Genomic DNA, 17167 nt, shown 5'->3' with positions numbered 1-17167 from the left:
GGGTAGCCGGTGAGAATGGCGGAATCGGGGTAGGAGCGCAGCGCTGATGCTGCGCTCTGGAGAGCTCAGATGCAGACAGTGTGGCGCTTTAAGGGGCGCCCTGGGCCAGCGCTATACCCTACAAACTGGTCACTAGCTTTCAGGGACTCTGTCTACTGCCAGCGTTTATTACCTCAGGCCAGTATAAAGATTTAAAAGTGTGGGAAGACGCGCCATTACAAGGGGGCGGAGCTTCTCCTCAGAGCGGATCCAGCACTCTTCAGCGCCATTTTATCGCTGCAGATCAAACACAGACATGCTGACAGGGAGCGCTGACCCTCCACATCACTCCAGCTATCCTGTATGGTACCAGGGGGTGTAGAAGGGGGGAGAGTGTTTTATTTACAACATTAACTGAGTAATCTATTAAGGTTTCTCAGTCAGCGCCAGGCTCTCATTATTATAACTGCCTACTGGGCGCTGTGTGTGCTGGCTCCTGAACTCTGTGTCTCTCTGAAGGTACTTGGGAGAAACTGTGTCTGACATTTTCGTGTGTGTGTGTGTGTTATATAGCTCACATTACAATGTCCAGGGACTCTGTCTTGTGCTGCAGAGTATGTATCTTCTCCAGTGGAGGCTATTCCATGTACTCAGGAATGCAATATACTGTCTAGGCCTTCTGAATCTGAACCCCAGTGGGTGGCTTCTATTAAGGGTATGATATCCCATATTTCATCTAGGATAGCTCATAATGAGACTGAAACACAGGTTTTAAAACAATCTGTAGAGGTTTTGTCTTATTCTACTCCCGTTACCTCATCTTAATCCCCTGGTATATGCCCCCAAAAGCGTGCTCTTGCCCAAATAATGCAAGTCGACACGGTTACCGAATCTGATACAGGAGATGGGGATGGGGATATACTGATGGGGGAAGCCTCCCTTGCTAAGGGGGTGCAGCTCATGATTGAGGCTATACGGGACGTTTTACGCATTACGGACAAAGTTCGAGGAGGCTTATTTTACTGACAATAAGAAAGTCTCCTTTACCTTCCCTGCGTCTAAAGCATTAAACACATTATTTGAGAAATCCTGAAGAGGATAGGAAAAAGTGGGAAAAAACCCTTTAGTAGATGCTTCTGCATCTAGATTGTCTAAAAGGGTGGTTTTACCTGCCCCCGGGTCTACCGCTTTGAAAGAGCCGGCAGACCGCAAGATTGAGACTACGCTCAAATCCATATACACTGCGTCGGGAGTGGCACTAAGGCCCACTATCGCTTGTGCATGGATTTCTAAAGCCATAGTAAAGTGGTCAGGCACGTTACTAGAGGATTTAGATACTATTGACAAAAGTGACATTGAAATGTTTTTACGTCACGTACAGGATTCTGCAGGTTTCATGGTGGAGGCCATGAAGGACCTTGGTAATCTGAATGCACGGACATCTTCCTTAGCTGTCTCGGCACGCAGGGGACTCTGGCTACACCAATGGTCTGCGGATGCGGAATCCAGGAATAGTGTGGAGAACCTACCCTTCACAGGTCAGGCTCTATTTGGGGAGGCTTTGGATGCGTGAATCTCCACGGCAACCGCGGGTAAGTCAACCTTCCTTCCCTCAGCCACTCTGACGGCAAAGAAGTCCTTTTCTACGTCTACGATGCAATCCTTTTGGACTGCAAAGGTTAAGAAGTCCAAAGCCTCTTCCACCTTCTTCAGAAGTGGTCGGGGAAAATCCAGAAAACCTGCACCGACAGGTTCCCAGGAACAGAAGCCGGCTTCTGTTTCCTCAAAATCGTCAGCATGACGATGGACCTCCCAGCCTGGAGATCGGACAGGTGGGAGCTTGTCTGCGAAATTTCAGTCAGGTCTGGGTGTCCTCAGGCCTGGACCCCTGGGTGGGTGCAAGATATTGTATCCCAGGGGTACAGACTGGAGTTTCAAGAACTCCCACCTCACAGATTCTTCAAATCGGGCTTACCAGCTTTGCTGACAGAAAGGGCTATCCTGCAGGAAGCCATTAAAAAATTGGAAAAGGCAAATGTCATTATTACAGTTCCACCTCATCTGGAAAACAAGGGTTTTTACTCCAACCTACAGTATTCGTGGGACCGAAACCGGACAGTTTAGTCAGACCAATATTGAACCTCAAATCGTTAAATCCTTATTTGAGGTAATTCAAGTTCAAGATGGAATCTCTGAGGGCGGTGATCTTCGGTCTGGAGGAGGGGGAATTCCTGGTCTCACTGGATATCAAGGATGCATACCTTCACATTCCAATTTGGCCGCCACACCAGGCGTATCTCAGATTTGCTCTGTTAGACTGTCACTATCAGTTCCAGGCGCTGCCATTCGGCCTATCCACGGCACCGATGGTGTTCCCCAAGGTAATGGCAGAGATGATGCTACTCCTCCGCAAGCAGGGAGTGAACATAATTCCATATCTGGACGATCTGCTGATAAAAGCGTCGTCCAGGGAGAAATTGTTACAGTCCATTGTTCTCACAACTCGACTACTCAGGGATCATGGGTGGATCCTGAATCTTCCAAAGTCACATTTGGAGCCAACAAGGAGATTGTCTTTCCTAGGGATGATCCTCGATACGGAAGTGCAGAGGGTATTTCTACCGGTGGAGAAAGTGTTGGTGATACAGAAAATGGTCCGTGAGTTCTTGAAGCCTGCCCGGGTATCGGTTCAGCAGTGCATTCGCCTTCTGGGGAAGATGGTGGCCTCCTACGAGGCTCTATAGTACGGAAGATTTCATGCACGGTCCTTCCAACTGGATCTCCTGGACAAGTGGTCGGGATCTCACCTACACATGCACCAGAGAATTCGTCTGTCGCTGAAAGCCAGGATTTCACTCCTGGTGGCTGCATGTGCCTCACCTTCTGGACGGCCGCAGGTTCGGGATTCAGAGCTGGATCCTTCTAACCACAGATGCAAGTCTCAGACACTGGGGCGCGGTCACCCAAGGGGAAAACTTCCAAGGAAAGTGGTCAAGTCTGGAATCCATTCTTCCAATAAACATTCTGAAACTAAGGGCCGTGTACAATGACCTTCTACAAGCGGCACATCTTCTGCAAGATCAGGCCATTCAGTTGCAGTCGGACAATGTAACGACGGTTGCCTACATAAACCGACAATGCGGAACGAAGAGCAGAGCTGCAATGGCAGAGGTATCAAAGATCCTCCTATGTGCAGAAAAACACGCGATGGCGCTGTCAGCAATCTTCATTCCGAGAGTGGACAACTGGGAAGCGGACTTCCTCAGCAAGCACGATCTCCATCCAGGAGAGTGGGGACTCCACCCCGAGGTGTTCGCAGAGTTGACAAGTCTTTGGGCGTCCCTCAAATAGACATGATGGCCTCTTGCCTCAACAAGAAGCTTCGCAGGTACTGTTCCAGGTCAAGAGAGACCCACAAGCAGTGGCGGTGGACGCACTGGTAACTCCGTGGATCTTCCAGACGGTGTATGTGTTTCCTCCACTTACACTCATCCCAAATATTCTAAAACTTATAAAAAGAACAAGAGTTCAGGTGATTCTCATTGCTCCAGAGTGGCCAAGACGAGCTTGGCACGCGGATCATCTGAAGTTACTGCTGGAAGATCCGAGGCCTCTTCCTCTTCGAGAGGACCTTCTGCAACGGGGGCCGTTCTCTTATCAAGACTTACCGCGGCTTCGTTTGACGGCATGGAGGTTGAACGCCTGATCTTAGCTCGGAAAGGCATTCCGAACAAGGTTATTCCTACCCTGATCCAGGCTAGGAAAGGAGTAACGTATAAACATTACCATCGCATTTGGAAAAAGTATGTGTCTTAGTGTGAATCCAAGAAGTTTCCTAGGGTGGAGTTTCAACTTGGGCTTTTTCTCCTCTTCCTGCAAGCAGGTGTGGATGTGGGTCTGAGTTTGGGCTCCATAAAGGTCTAGATTTCGGCCTTGTCCATTTTCTTTCAGAAACAATTTGCTTCCCTCCCTGAGGTTCAGACTTTCTTGAAAGGGGTCCTGCACATCCAGCCTCCCTTTGTGCCTCCTACCGCACCTTGGGATCTTAACGTGGTTTTGCTGTTCCTGCAATCGGATTGGTTCAAGGGGGTAATTCCAAGTTGATCGTAGCAGGACATTTTTTAGCAGTTGGGCAAAACCATGTGCACTGCAGGGGAGGCAGATATAACATGTGCAGAGAGAGTTAGATTTGGGTGGGTTATTTTGTTTCTGTGCAGAGTAAATACTGGCTGGTTTATTTTTACACTGCAATTTAGATTGCAGATTGAACTCACCACACCCAAATCTAACTCTCTCTGCACATGTTATATCTGCCTCTCCTGCAGTGCACATGGTTTTGCCCAACTGCTAAAACATTTCCTGCTGCGATCAACTCAGAATTACCCCCCGAGCCTCTACAAGAGGTTGAGGTCAAGTTTCTCACTTGGAAGGCGGTCACACTGTTGGCATTGGCATCAGCTAGGTGTGTGTCTGTACTGGGGGCTTTGTCTAACAAGAGCCCATACTTAATTTTCCATGAAGAGAGAGATGAGCTCCGGACGTGTCAGCAGTTTCTTCCTAAGTTTGTGTCGGCTTTTCATATCAATCAACCTATTGTGGTGCCAGTGGCTACTGACTCCTCAATTACCTCAAAGTAATTGAAAGTAGGTAATTGAATTCAAAGTAGGATGTTGTGAGGGCTTTGAAGATTTCTGTGAAGAGAACTTCTCGTCACAGAAAATCGGACACTCTGTCTGTCCTATATGCTTTCAATAAGATTGGGTGTCCTGCTTCTAAGCAGACGATTTCTCGCTGGATCAGGTTCACTATCCAGCACGCTTATACTTTAGCAGGATTGCCGTGTCCTAAATCTGTTAAGGTCCACTCTACTCGTAAGGTGGGTTCTTCCTGGGCGGCTGCCCGGGGTGTTTCGGCTTTACAGCTTTGCCGAGCGGCTACTTGGTCAGGGTCGAACACGTTTGCTAAAATCTACGCGTTCGATACTTTGGCCTCTGAGGACCTACAGTTTGGTCATTCAGTTTTGCAGGAGCCTCCGTGCTCTCCCTCCCGTACTGGGAGCTTTGGTACATCCCCATGTTACTAATGTGGACCCCAGCATCCTCTAGGACATAAGAGAAAATAGGATTTTAATTATCTAACTGTAAATCCTTTTCTCGTAGTCCGTAGAGTATGCTGGGCGCCCGCCCAGCGCTTTGTTCTCCTGCTGTTCAGTACGGCCTTGTTACTTGGTTAAGTGCTGCATTGTTACTTGTTTAAGTACTGTTGTTCAGCTGTTGCTGACTTGTTCAAGCTGGTTAGTTTGGTTTGCCTTGTTATGTGTGAGCTGATGTGAATCTCACCACTATCTGTGTATTTCCTTCTCTCAAAGTATGTCCGTCTCCTCGGGCACAGTTTCTAGACTGAGTCTGGTAGGAGGGGCATAGAGGGAGGAGCCGGCCCACACTGTTAAACTCTTAAAGTGCCCATGGCTCCAGGTGGACCCGTCTATACCCCATGGTACTAATGTGGACCCCAGCATCCTCTACGGACTACGAGAAAAGGATTTACCGGTAGGTAATTAAAATCCTATTTTTGCACAATGTCAGACAAGCTATGACACAGTATTGGAACCCTTAGAATATACATAAGTTCTATAATGTTTGCAATAGTGATGGTCTATAATGCTCATTGTACTGTATTTGGTTTGGTCATCAGTTTTGCATAGTCGCTTTACTGTTTTGTAATTAGACCTTATATACTATATAGATGTTTATATTGTAGTATATAATAAACCAGTGAATGGAAAACCTACAGAGAGGAATGTTAGATCTTATTACATGCCCCTAGCAATGACTGTCCACATGTGGGTAACCCTAGTAGGGTGTAGTATGGTATGCCGGGGCCGGGCTCCCGGCGACCAGCATAACGGCGCCGGGAGCCCGACCGCCGGCATACCGACAGCGTGGCGAGCGCAAAGGAGCCCCTCGCGGGCTCACTGCACACGCCACGCTGCGGGCACGGTATTCTCCCTCCAGGCGGGTCGTGGACCCCCACAGGGGAGAATATCTGTCGGTATGCCGGGTGTCGTGATTCCGGCGCCGGTATACTGTGCGCCGGGATCTCGACATTCGGCATACTGAAGACCTCCCCCCTAGTATACTGTAATATAACCGTACACTAAGCTCTCTTACCCCCCACGCCTCGCCATTTATTCTAATTGGAGATGCCTGGTAAATGAGTTTATAAATGAAATGAATGTGTAAGAATCCCCAGTACTCAAGGTTTCAGCCTGTGCCTGTTGTACAGATTTCTCTTTGAACTCCAAGGGGTAAATTTACTAAGATGGGAGTTCTATTTAATATGGGATGTTGCCCATAGCAACCAATCAGACTCCAGGTATTATCTTCTAAAAGGTGTTAGATAAATGAGAAGTAGAATCTGATTGGTTGCTATGGGCAACATCCCATCTTAAATAGAACTCCCATCTTAGTAAATTTACCCCCAAGACCTTAAAGCTGTCTACAGTTGTGGTAATCTGGGGCATGTGCTTCCCTGTCAGGCTGCAGTTGCCTTTGTACCTCTACCTTTATACATCCACGTGTCATGGTGGCTCTTACTGACGGACACATTGCACCCAAAGCACACAACTCAACACAACGGTGTCTAATTTCCTCTACACTGACAACACTAATCGCTGGTCTGCTGCTTTGGGTTAGGAGAAATCCGAATTATTATATTGGATGACTCCCAACATACAAAAAATATACCTAGTTCTTCACTTTATAAAAAAAAAAGAAAGTTTCAATAATTTTATTGAAAAGGTTTTAAAATATGTCATAAAGTTGATTTCAAATTTGGTTGCTGTGGGTTACACCGACTTTCCTGCACCGTTACCTGTTAGGCGGTTTGATTGTTCCAAACCTGGAGCTGTATTTAAAAAAAATGGGACAAAAGTAATTATTTACTAACAGTGATGGTATAGTTGTACATTATGTATCTGCAGACGTAACCAGTGTAACTCCGTGAGTTACAGCATCAATATGTTCTGCTGTACTTGTAATATAAATATTCATTATGTGAAACGCGTAAGTATGGAAAACGCTCTTCTTTATAGTGTAAAATGGGCTGGAGCTATCCGTGGCATGTTTCTATATGCCGGACATATCTCGAATGTATCTGCAGACGTAACCGGTGTAACTCCGTGAGTTACAGCATCATTATGTTTTGCTGTATGTGTAATAGAAATATTAATTATGTGAAACGCGCAAGAATGAGAGTCTTTATAGTGTACAATGGGCAGGAGCTATCAGTGGCGTGTTTCTGTGCCGCTGGTGTGCGTAGACTGTTGTTATTTAGTGCTTATGTTATGTTTGTTTCTGATTAAATTATTCCTGATCGTCTCTTTATCTGATCTCCCTACAGGTTGAGGCATCAGGCCAGAAAAGAGCTATATGCATACAAACAGGTGAGAGACCTGGGTGGTCGGGACAAATAGAAAGCATCTTCCCGTCTCCCGTGATTGCAGCAGGTCCCCTGCAGAGATCCCTGTGGCTCCATTGCGGTGGGAGCTATTTATGGAGACTGGTCCATATGTAGGGGTGACTGGCCAATCTGACTCGCGCAAAATCCCCTGTCGCAGGGTTACACTGAACTGCTGATTCTAAAGGAAAACCGTAAAGGGCAGAGTTCTCATTTAGGTTGTTTTTAACGCTTTCATTTCCCAATCGCCTAAATGGGAGGAAGCATTAATAGTGGTTATATATGGACTGCACATATCAAGGCTTTGGGGGAGGTTTATCAAAGATTGAACAGAGATAAAGTATCAAGCACAAGTGTCATTTTTTTTTCAAACCAAGCCTTTAACAGGACAGTTAAAAGGTGATTGGTTGCGACTTTATCTCTCTCCACTTTTTGATAAATCTCCCCCAAATGTGCTGTCCCTGTATTTGAGATCCTTGATTTTGCATTGTGTAGGCCGTGTCACAGTAACTGGTGCCTATGACTGTATCATTCAGTCATCTTGTTTTGTTTCTTTTTCAGGTTATATTGAAGGAGAAAGTGAAAGAGCTGAATCTCTATGAGGTCAGTGTTTGAGGCTGTTCATGTTACATCTTTTCCTGTTTTCTAGATCTCTATTGTTTTCCCAATGTACTGTACTTTCCCGCTGCGCAGGGGCTCCCCGCAGCTTTTGGATACTAGAGAATTGAAAGTAAAATGAAGAAAAGGGTGGAAAAAAAGAATGGCTGCTTGTTAGACCTTGCTGGGGAAAAAAAAGACCGAAGCCTGAGGGCAAAAGGGATGTTTTTGTTTTGTGTGTTAGCTATAGTTTTCGCCTTCATAAAACTTTTGCAAAGACCTAAGATAACATTAACTAAGGAACTAAGGGCCCAATTCTGAGTTGATCGCAGCAGCAAATTTGTTAGCAGTTGGGCAAAACCATGTGCAGTGCAGGTGGGGCAGATGTAACATGTGCAGAGAGAGTTAGATATGGGTGGGTTGTGTTCAAACTGAAATCTAAATTGCAGTGTAAAAATAAAGCAGCCAGTATTTACCTTGCACAGAAACGAAATAACCCACCCAAATCTAACTCTCTCTGCAAATGTTATATCTGCCCCCCCCCCCTGCAGTGCACATGGTTTTGCCCACTTGCTAACAAACTTGCTGCTGCGATCAACTCAGAATTACCCCCTAAGAGTACCGCTTTACTGGTTCACGGCTTCTAATGCTATGGACTGTTCATTACATACTGTGAATAGGCCTGAATCAGATGTGGTTGGAGGGTGCACTAGTACGTTAATGCAGCAGGGGGCGTCGGATCATTTGGGAAAACCTGGCTGAGTGACCCCTAAGGCACGCAAGCCGGCCTCCGCTCCTGCCAAGAGGCTAGGAAATCCCCGTCAGGAGACTGGAAACTGGCCTTGTTACTTCCACAAAACGGAGGCCGCTGCCAATCACAAACGGCTGCAGACTGTCAATCTCTTGACGTCTACAGCCGGTCCACATCCGACGACGCAGGACTCGTACGACACTTACACCGCACAGGTCCGACACTTGCACAAAGTATCGGACATCAGTGCTTTGCGGTGGCTGCCCCTGCGGTGCCGGGCCCAATGTCCGAAATTCCTAATATGTTGCTAGTTAGCTGGTTCTGTTTTTAATCTGCTCCCTTCCACCAGACATCAGAGCCTGATATAGACACGGTAAGTCCTGAGGCAAGAGACTTGTTGGATACCCCCCCCCCCCCTCCCCTGGATTTTACAAGGCCTTTCAGTGCCCATTGGGACCTAGGCAAAAAAATTGCATAGCTGTCCTGTTTGTAGGAAACCCTGTAAACCAGGAATGTTTGACATCTGCAGTACGTGCTGGAGAGAGTGGGGGTCCTATTTCTCATTGGCGGCAGTGGGTACATTGATAAGTGTCCTTCCTTACTGTGGCAATAAGGAGTGATGATCAATCAGGGCTATATATCAATCTGCCTCTGCCGGGACATTGTCTCTGGTAGTCAGTCCCACGCTATCGCTTTACTGCGGGGATAACAGGTGGTCTTCGCTGATACCGAAAAACCCCCTCTGGTGTACCACTTCTGTAAAGCAGTCTATACAACACAGCGGCTAACCCCATCTGAAGGTTGTTTGTTTTCTGGATCTTGTTAAATTGGAGAAGACCTAAAAAAAAACAAATTGGGACGGCGGTACTCTGTGTTACTTAGCGGCACGCAGATGTTCAGCTGTTGGTAAATTGCAGAGATACTTAGAGCGTGTGACGGCACGGTTTCGGAGGTGACTAATGTTATAAATAAGCCACTAGGGGATTTGTCCACCTGCCCACTGTTGACACAGACCTGCATTATTATACATTATAAGGATATTATAATGCTATTCCTTGTCGCTGCTCCTATTGGTGCATTGGGCCTGCTGACACGCGTTTCTCATTGCAGATTTGCGCAGTCTGTCTAGAGGAATTTAAGGCTAAGGACGAGCTTGGTATCTGCCCGTGCAAGCATGCCTTTCATAGAAAGTAAGTACTCTGCTTTCCATTCAGTTCTGTGTATGAAATGATTTCATTGTCTTCTGATTCTGTTCAGTTATGCTGGAATGAGAATTTCCTCGTCAATATTCTGGCAAAGTCCGTTTCCAATACCTTAGTAAAATCAAAGCGTGCTATTTATCTTAACGGGTCAAACGCACTGGGTGTTATCTACTAATATACGGGAGCGGTATAGAACCCTCATTAATTATATAGACACTCAATAAGTCAACCCCAAACATGGGAAAAGTAGAACGTACAAAAGGTTGACATGGACATGGTCGACACACATTTTTTGGGGTGTCGTTTTCTCTGTTTCATAATATATGACCACAATTAGTGCAAACGTATACCCTCGCCACGCTTTGTCCCAGGTTACTATTTACAGGTCGCTATTCTTAATCGTAGTCCACGTGGATGGTAAATCAAACAAAAGTTGACAAATATGTGAAAACCCCAACAAAATTGTCATGTCAACCTTTTAACGCCGACGACTTTTTGACCCTTGACCTAATGCTTGTCATTCCTATGATGGCGAGCTGTCTATCTAGATACTGTTTATCATCCGGATACCCTAATATACAGCAATTGTTTGGTGACCCAAAACCACCAATGAGAGAAGTGCTTTAGTTTTCTAACTTGCACTACATCAAAGTAAACATTTGATTGGTTGTTGTATTTATTACACCATAGCAACCAATCAGATTCTTTGGCCAAGATTTAAATGTTGCTCTGTCTGCAGCCAGTAATGGGCCCAAACAGAGCAATTCAATTGTCGCTCCATTTGCGTGCGAATGGATGCCGGCGTCTGCGAGTATGGCAAGTTGAAATGTGCGTAAATTGACCCGTTTGGGCGCTCAAATGGCACTTTTCACAATTGCGCCCACTTTGGTAGGATTTAGCCGCTTTACGCACCTAAATCCGACCTCTATGAGCGTGATAAAGTGACACAATTGAACATTGCCACCGCAATCTCCCGTCACTTTAGACGGGAAATAGGGCATAACGGGAGCGATAATCAATTGAATTCCCCCCTCATTTTGTAAACTGCAGTAGAGAAATGATAGGTGGAATATGATTGGTTGCCCACCCACTGCAGTCCCGATGCAGAACATATGGAATGTTTAATACGAATGTGTGCGTCTTACTGCAGGTGCCTCAATAATTTCGAATGTGTGCGTCTTACTGCAGGTGCCTCATTAATACGAATGTGTGCATCTTACTGCAGGTACCTCATTAATACGAATGTGTGCGTCTTACTGCAGGTGCCTCATTATTAGGAACGTGTGCGTCTTACTGCAGGTGCCTCATTAATACAAATGTCTGCGTCTTACTGCAGGTGCCTCATTTATACGAATATGTGTGTCTTACTGCAGGTGCCTCATTAATGCGAATGTGTGTGTCTTACTGCAGGTGCCTCATTAAGTGGCTGGAAGTGCGGAAGGTCTGCCCGCTTTGCAACATGCCCGTCCTACAACTGGCGCAGCTTCACAGTAACCAGGAGCATGGACCTCCGCAGGGGCCACTGCCTGGAGCAGAGAACATTGTATAGTCTACAGCCAGTGCATCACGGGTCGCTCCTACAAGACGCCACAGACCTCGCGTCTCTGCCACGCTTCTTATGGGCAGGAAACCTCCTCGGCGGGTTGGTGGACCCGCGCGACCATCTTGGACATGGACAAGTGGACTCTTAATGCAACCAAAGCACTTTTGATGCCTGCCTGTAACAGGAGGGACGTAAACCAAGGGAATATGAGGACGGTGGCGGCGTTTGGCCTCGGCCGAGCACTTTAGGAGATTTCACTAAAAACTATTGAAACTTTTTTTTTTTTCCTTTTACATAAATCTTTACTGGAATTCTCACTGTGCCGGGGCGAGAAATCGCGTGTCCCGGGCTTTATAAAGGGAGAAGATCGTATGGAAACCAGTTTTGCCGCACTATGCAAACTGCTTTGCGTAACAGCACACATCTCTACATAGAAGGGAAAACCTGTGCGCCCGTGTCTGTGAATCCCCCGCCCCCTTACATGCAACTGGAAGTATTAATGAACTACCAAGCTTGGCCATGTTGGCTCTTTAAAATGGCTGCCCGTAGCAACCAGTCAGGTGCAGGCTGTGGTAGATAAGAGGGATAATCTGGTTGCTACGGGCAACATCACAATTAGTTGTCTAGAAGTTTCCACAAATGTTCTGAATGAATTATATTGGGAAAAGAAGAAAATGTACTTAAGGTTTTGTTTTATACTGTAGAACCATTACAGAGTTCTATAGGTTACATCCATCCGGCGTTGGGGTGACAGCCGTATAAAGGGGTTCCCTATGTCCGAGAGATTGCACCATCAAATTGTGTTACCGTGGTCAGACCGTAGTGTTACACTAAATGTGGTTGTGCAAGTGTCAGCCGGCATCTCCCCTCTAGTATAAAAAAAAAAATTAGAAAGCACTTAGAGGGTTAACCTAGGGCTTTCTGTTACCGTTGAACTACAAGTCCAAGCATGCCCTTCCAGCAACTCTTGGGACTTCTTGATCCACAGAAACGGGAAACCCTCAGGTTGGCTACGCCAGTCATAGAGGTTTATATTTATATAATTTTAGAATGTATCGGTTTTGCGGAATGGGGCAAATTTTTGTATTTTTATTTTTTAACTTTGAACATAGATGGTCCACATTTTCTCCTGAATACAGATCGGTACTAAAGAGAGCCTGGTCAGAACTCCCCCCCGAAATGACGTTTGGTTGTATCTGGGCCCCTTATAATGACCCTGAACTGCAAACAGGGTTAACGCGGTTCTTGGGGTTCTGTCGCAGTTTCGCCATTCAGCGCATAACACGAGGGCACCAATTTCCAGTTGTTTTTTTTTTTTTCATTTGTGTTTTGAAGAAGCTTCTTTTATTGTGTTTGTGCCTCTGTATACGGGCTCCACCTACCTGAAGCGTGTGACACTTTCCTGTGACGGAAATTCAGTGGCAGGATGCAGGAATTGGTTATGTTTCAGCTTTTGGCAATGGAAAGCTAGACCCATAGCACCAGTCCTTGTAGAACAAGCCTATTGTGACTTTAAGTCCGGATACCACTGGGTTTTATCTGACAAGTGCCGTGTTGCCAAACTCTTTTGTCTACTTGATGCTCAGCTCCGTGTAAGATACCAATATACAGGAGGTGGCAGTGTTAAATGGCACAGAGTACCAGTATTTAAGCACAATTGTCTAGCTCAGGCTGGCATTGAATGCTGGGTATTGTAGTTCATCCCAGCAGGAAAAGATGCCCTTTTTTCTTCTACAGATCGCCAAATACAATTAGAATCCCTTCAAGTTCCTCGTGATGATCTTTCCATCAAGGATAGATTGTAGGTCAAGGCTCAGAGATGTGTTGACGTTCTGGTCCCTTTAAGTGATAACGGTTGAATGTATTCCGTAAGGAACGCGGATGGATCGTTTGTTAGATGTATTATATATGATGGTTTTTACAGTGATCTATTATAACATTTATTTAAAGACATGCTATGCTTTTTTCTAATCGTCCATCCGCTCTCAAAAATGTATTTCTTTTTTTAAGGTCCGTCACTACTTTGTACTTGACTGTATGTTTGTGGTGTTGGACAAGCCTAAATCACAGTGATTTACTACATACTGTAGAGCTTAGTTCACTTAAGGTTAAACTAGAACTTATTCGGAAGCTTCTAGAAAGTACAGTTAATGAGTTTCCATGCTTAGATGTAGCCTGCATTCTGTTATTCCCAACTCCATCAATACAGACGTGTTAGGAGGTTGGTGCTTCTGTAGCTGCAAAACTCTAGAGCAGGCATTCCCAACCACGGTCCTCAAGGCACACCAACAGTGCAGGTTTTAGTGATATCCAGGCTTCAGCACAGATGGTTAAATCAAAATGACTGAGCTACTAATTAAGTCACCTGTGCTGAAGCCTGGATATCACTAAATCCTGCACTGTTAGTGTGCCTTGAGGACCGTGGTTGGGAATGCCTGCTCTAGAGCATGGCTGTATTGAAGTTACAGGCTTGCGGTCTACTAGTTAACATATACTTTTAAAGGAGTCACGACCGGCGTACTCGGCCTGTGATGTTTTAGCTTTTTGGGTAAGTGCATTTTCTAAGTTTTTACATTTTGGCGCCTAGTGGTGCTTTCAAGTGTTAAGTGTTGCCCTGTTTGTGGGTTTTAAGATAAATAGTTTTTATTTTTTGAAGATAAAATCCTGAGGCAGTTTGTAGCACTTCTAATATGATATATTATAGAATTAAAATATAGTCATTTTGTGTCTGGTCAGAGTGTAGATTGGACTGGCCTGTGCCATTTCCCCCCGTTGTGTATAAATACGTTTTCTATACGGTTTTCTTACAAATCGATTCTTTGGCCATATTATAGTGTATTGAAGTCGTTGCCGTTAATTTAATGACCCATCTTCCAACTCTTGGAAACTTAAGATGACATTTGTAATTAAAGATTGATAAAATATATACTTTCAGTAACCTTCCAACGTCCATTGCCTTTTAATATGTTGATATTAGTATTACACGTCTTGTTGTTTGGCTACAGATGGATGTCTTGTCGGGCTGGTAATAAGTTGTTTAGTATACTGTACCCTTGTTCGTTGTGCACTTCCATGAAAAAGGTACCATGGTGGCAGCCATTTTGTAGTGGTGACCTGTTGTAGTCCAACCTTGATTTTTCACAAGGTAGCAGCAAACGATTACCTAACCCATTCGCATGCGACATGGAGTCTTTGTGAAGGATTTCTGTGGTCTCACTAGTCCCTAGCCAGCGGCTTCTTTTAAATAGTGTATGAGCCCACAAAATGGCAGCCCCCACATGCATTGTTAGCAACCTCCTAAAGCAGTCTCTTTCCCTGAAATAAATTGGCTGCTTTTTCAGTATTTTCTTGTACAGCCTTTGTTGTTGGCCAGATGTTTACAATTTAGTCACATATGCCAAGAACGCTTGCTGAAAAATGTGTAGATTCACTACTGGAATATGATTACTGTATATTAGGTAGGGACTGTTACAGTACCTGGGACTAGTCTGAGAACTCGCTGCAAGTCCTTTGCCAAGAATATTTGTTTTTCCGTACTGGGTGCAAAACTTTTAGCAGCTATTTATTTATTTATATATATATATATATATATATATATAATGGGGCACTTAGGCGCTTTCCACCCCGCATCTGGTTAAAAATAATTATAACACTTTCCAGCTGAGTTGTTACAGTATTTTTTTTTTTTTTTTAATATTATAAAAAGTTTTTCAAAGACTCAAAACTACGCGCTGCGGCACAGGTCACATCATCCGCAAAGAGGCGAATTGACAGAAATAGCTACACGGAATATGAAATAATAGTGCAACGGTAACCAACAGTGGACGGATGATATGTACAAGCGTTCCGTGTATATGGTGTGAAAAGGAGAAGGAAAAAAAGAAGACGACGAGATACTTTGTGATGTAACAAGAGTCAGGGAAGGTGAAAGAGTTTTACAGGAGTATTTTTTTTTATTTTTGAATGTGCCATTGGACAACATGCAAAAATGTTAAATGTGGTTTTTCTTGCAGCCGATATCCTGTCCAGAAGCTCTTGGGGAGATGTTGCGAATCTTGGAGAGAGGCCAAGTACAAGCCAATTGGCTTCTAACTGATTATACAGGCTAAGAAAATGACATAATGGATTAGTTGTTCTCTCTTCACTTCAACTCTCCAAGATTTGATACACCCCCCCCTCCCCCCTTAGTGTGCATATGGAATCACATGGTATATAGTGAACCGGCGACTACAGTCATAAACTTCCCAACAGGAAGCTCTGAAAATAGCACTTCCTTTTGTTTTTTTTTGTTTTTTTTTACACATTTGTATTTCTTCCTTCCCTGGGGAATCTCTGGGAGCAATAATGTGCCTGTATGTCTTAAGGTTGAAGCTTTTTCTTTTTGTATTCTTACTATTATTAAAGTTTCCCAATTAATACACGTTTAATCACCTAATGATTGCATTCATATAAATGCAAGTCCTTTAAGTAAGTGTACAAACCAGAAGACCATTTTAAAGGTGAATAAGTGATATTCCAGTGTGGGTTTTCCAAGTGATATATTAACTCCTCTAAATAAACTGGTAGATGTTCCAAAATGTCTAAAAGCAAAAGCTTGAGGTGTAGTCCGTGGAACCCAATCGGATTCCAGCTATAATTCCGTAGATTGTACAAGATGAATGATAGCTAAAAGCTGATTGGGCAATGACTCCAACTTTTTTGAAGTTTTAATCCATCTGCCCCAAAGTGTCTTTTTAGGTTTTGTCTTGTTTACGTCCCTTAGTCCAATGTTCCAGTGTCCTGTGCTTTTATTTCAATGTATCTTGGATTGTTTGTGAGACCTCAGGTATCCTGGTTTCATAGACTCATTTTGTACACTAAAAATTAGAAGAAGAAAAAATCTGCAGCAGAATATTTTTTAAACTTAAAAATAAAAACTCACTGTTTTTTGTAAGCTATATTTTTGTATATTTAATTGCTATTAAAAACTCTGTTTTTGCTAACCACAACATTGATATAAAACTGTTTTGCATGTGACTTTGACTTGAACTGTAAATAAATTATGACTTTTGAAAACTGGTGTGGTAAAAGTTTCTTGTTCTTGGAGGCTCGTTGGAATATTGAAGTGACGGCTTTTGTAATCCACCATTTCTCGGGGGTTCTCCCCTCGAAATTTAAAACACCACTACTTTTATATGCAAAATATGCTGGACTTTCCACATAATATTAGTGTGCTTTCAGTTTTGAGGTTAAACCTGCCAAGAAGTCGCTTTGGTAGAATAACCCTCGGTCTGCAAAAATATCTGTACAAGGATGTGCATGTGAATTGGTCCACCATCGGGCAGCCCAGGAAATCCTTGCCTGGCTCTCAAAACTGACTGGTTTTCTCAGCCAATACTTACTGGACAATGTTTTTGGCCCTCCAATGCTTTCTGAGGAGATGTCTAATAGCCGCTATTATCACCCATGTATATGGAACAACAGGGGTTACAAATGCAATGTTTTTGAATTCTTCGCAATGGAAAAGATGGAGAGATGGTTTGAAATGTATTGCCCACTTTTTGGTCAACACGTTGACAATACAGTCAATTAACTAGATGTTTGGTTCACCAAAAATCCAAATCCACCTGAATTTTGTGGATCTAAACCAAAACCCGG

At 44.3% G+C, this 17167-nt stretch overlaps 1 protein-coding gene across 3 annotated transcripts in view; it reads left to right on the top strand.

The window, feature by feature from the left end:
• Positions 1–16585, top strand: part of RNF24 (ring finger protein 24) — a 95072-nt gene extending 78487 nt beyond the window's left edge. For all 3 annotated transcript variants that reach the window (XM_063925321.1, XM_063925322.1, XM_063925320.1), the window contains exons 3-6: positions 7381–7423; positions 7999–8040; positions 9896–9975; positions 11398–16585. In XM_063925321.1, coding sequence (XP_063781391.1) covers positions 7381–7423; positions 7999–8040; positions 9896–9975; positions 11398–11536 — 304 coding nt within the window. In that variant the 3' untranslated portion in view covers positions 11537–16585. The remainder of the gene's footprint in view (positions 1–7380; positions 7424–7998; positions 8041–9895; positions 9976–11397) is intronic.
• The last annotated feature ends 582 nt before the right edge of the window (positions 16586–17167 follow it).

Source organism: Pseudophryne corroboree, chromosome 1, assembly GCF_028390025.1.
Source record: "Pseudophryne corroboree isolate aPseCor3 chromosome 1, aPseCor3.hap2, whole genome shotgun sequence".
Taxonomy (NCBI): domain Eukaryota; kingdom Metazoa; phylum Chordata; class Amphibia; order Anura; family Myobatrachidae; genus Pseudophryne; species Pseudophryne corroboree.
The sequence above is the reverse complement of the archived record's forward strand: the minus strand, read 5'-3'. Positions and strand labels throughout refer to the sequence as shown.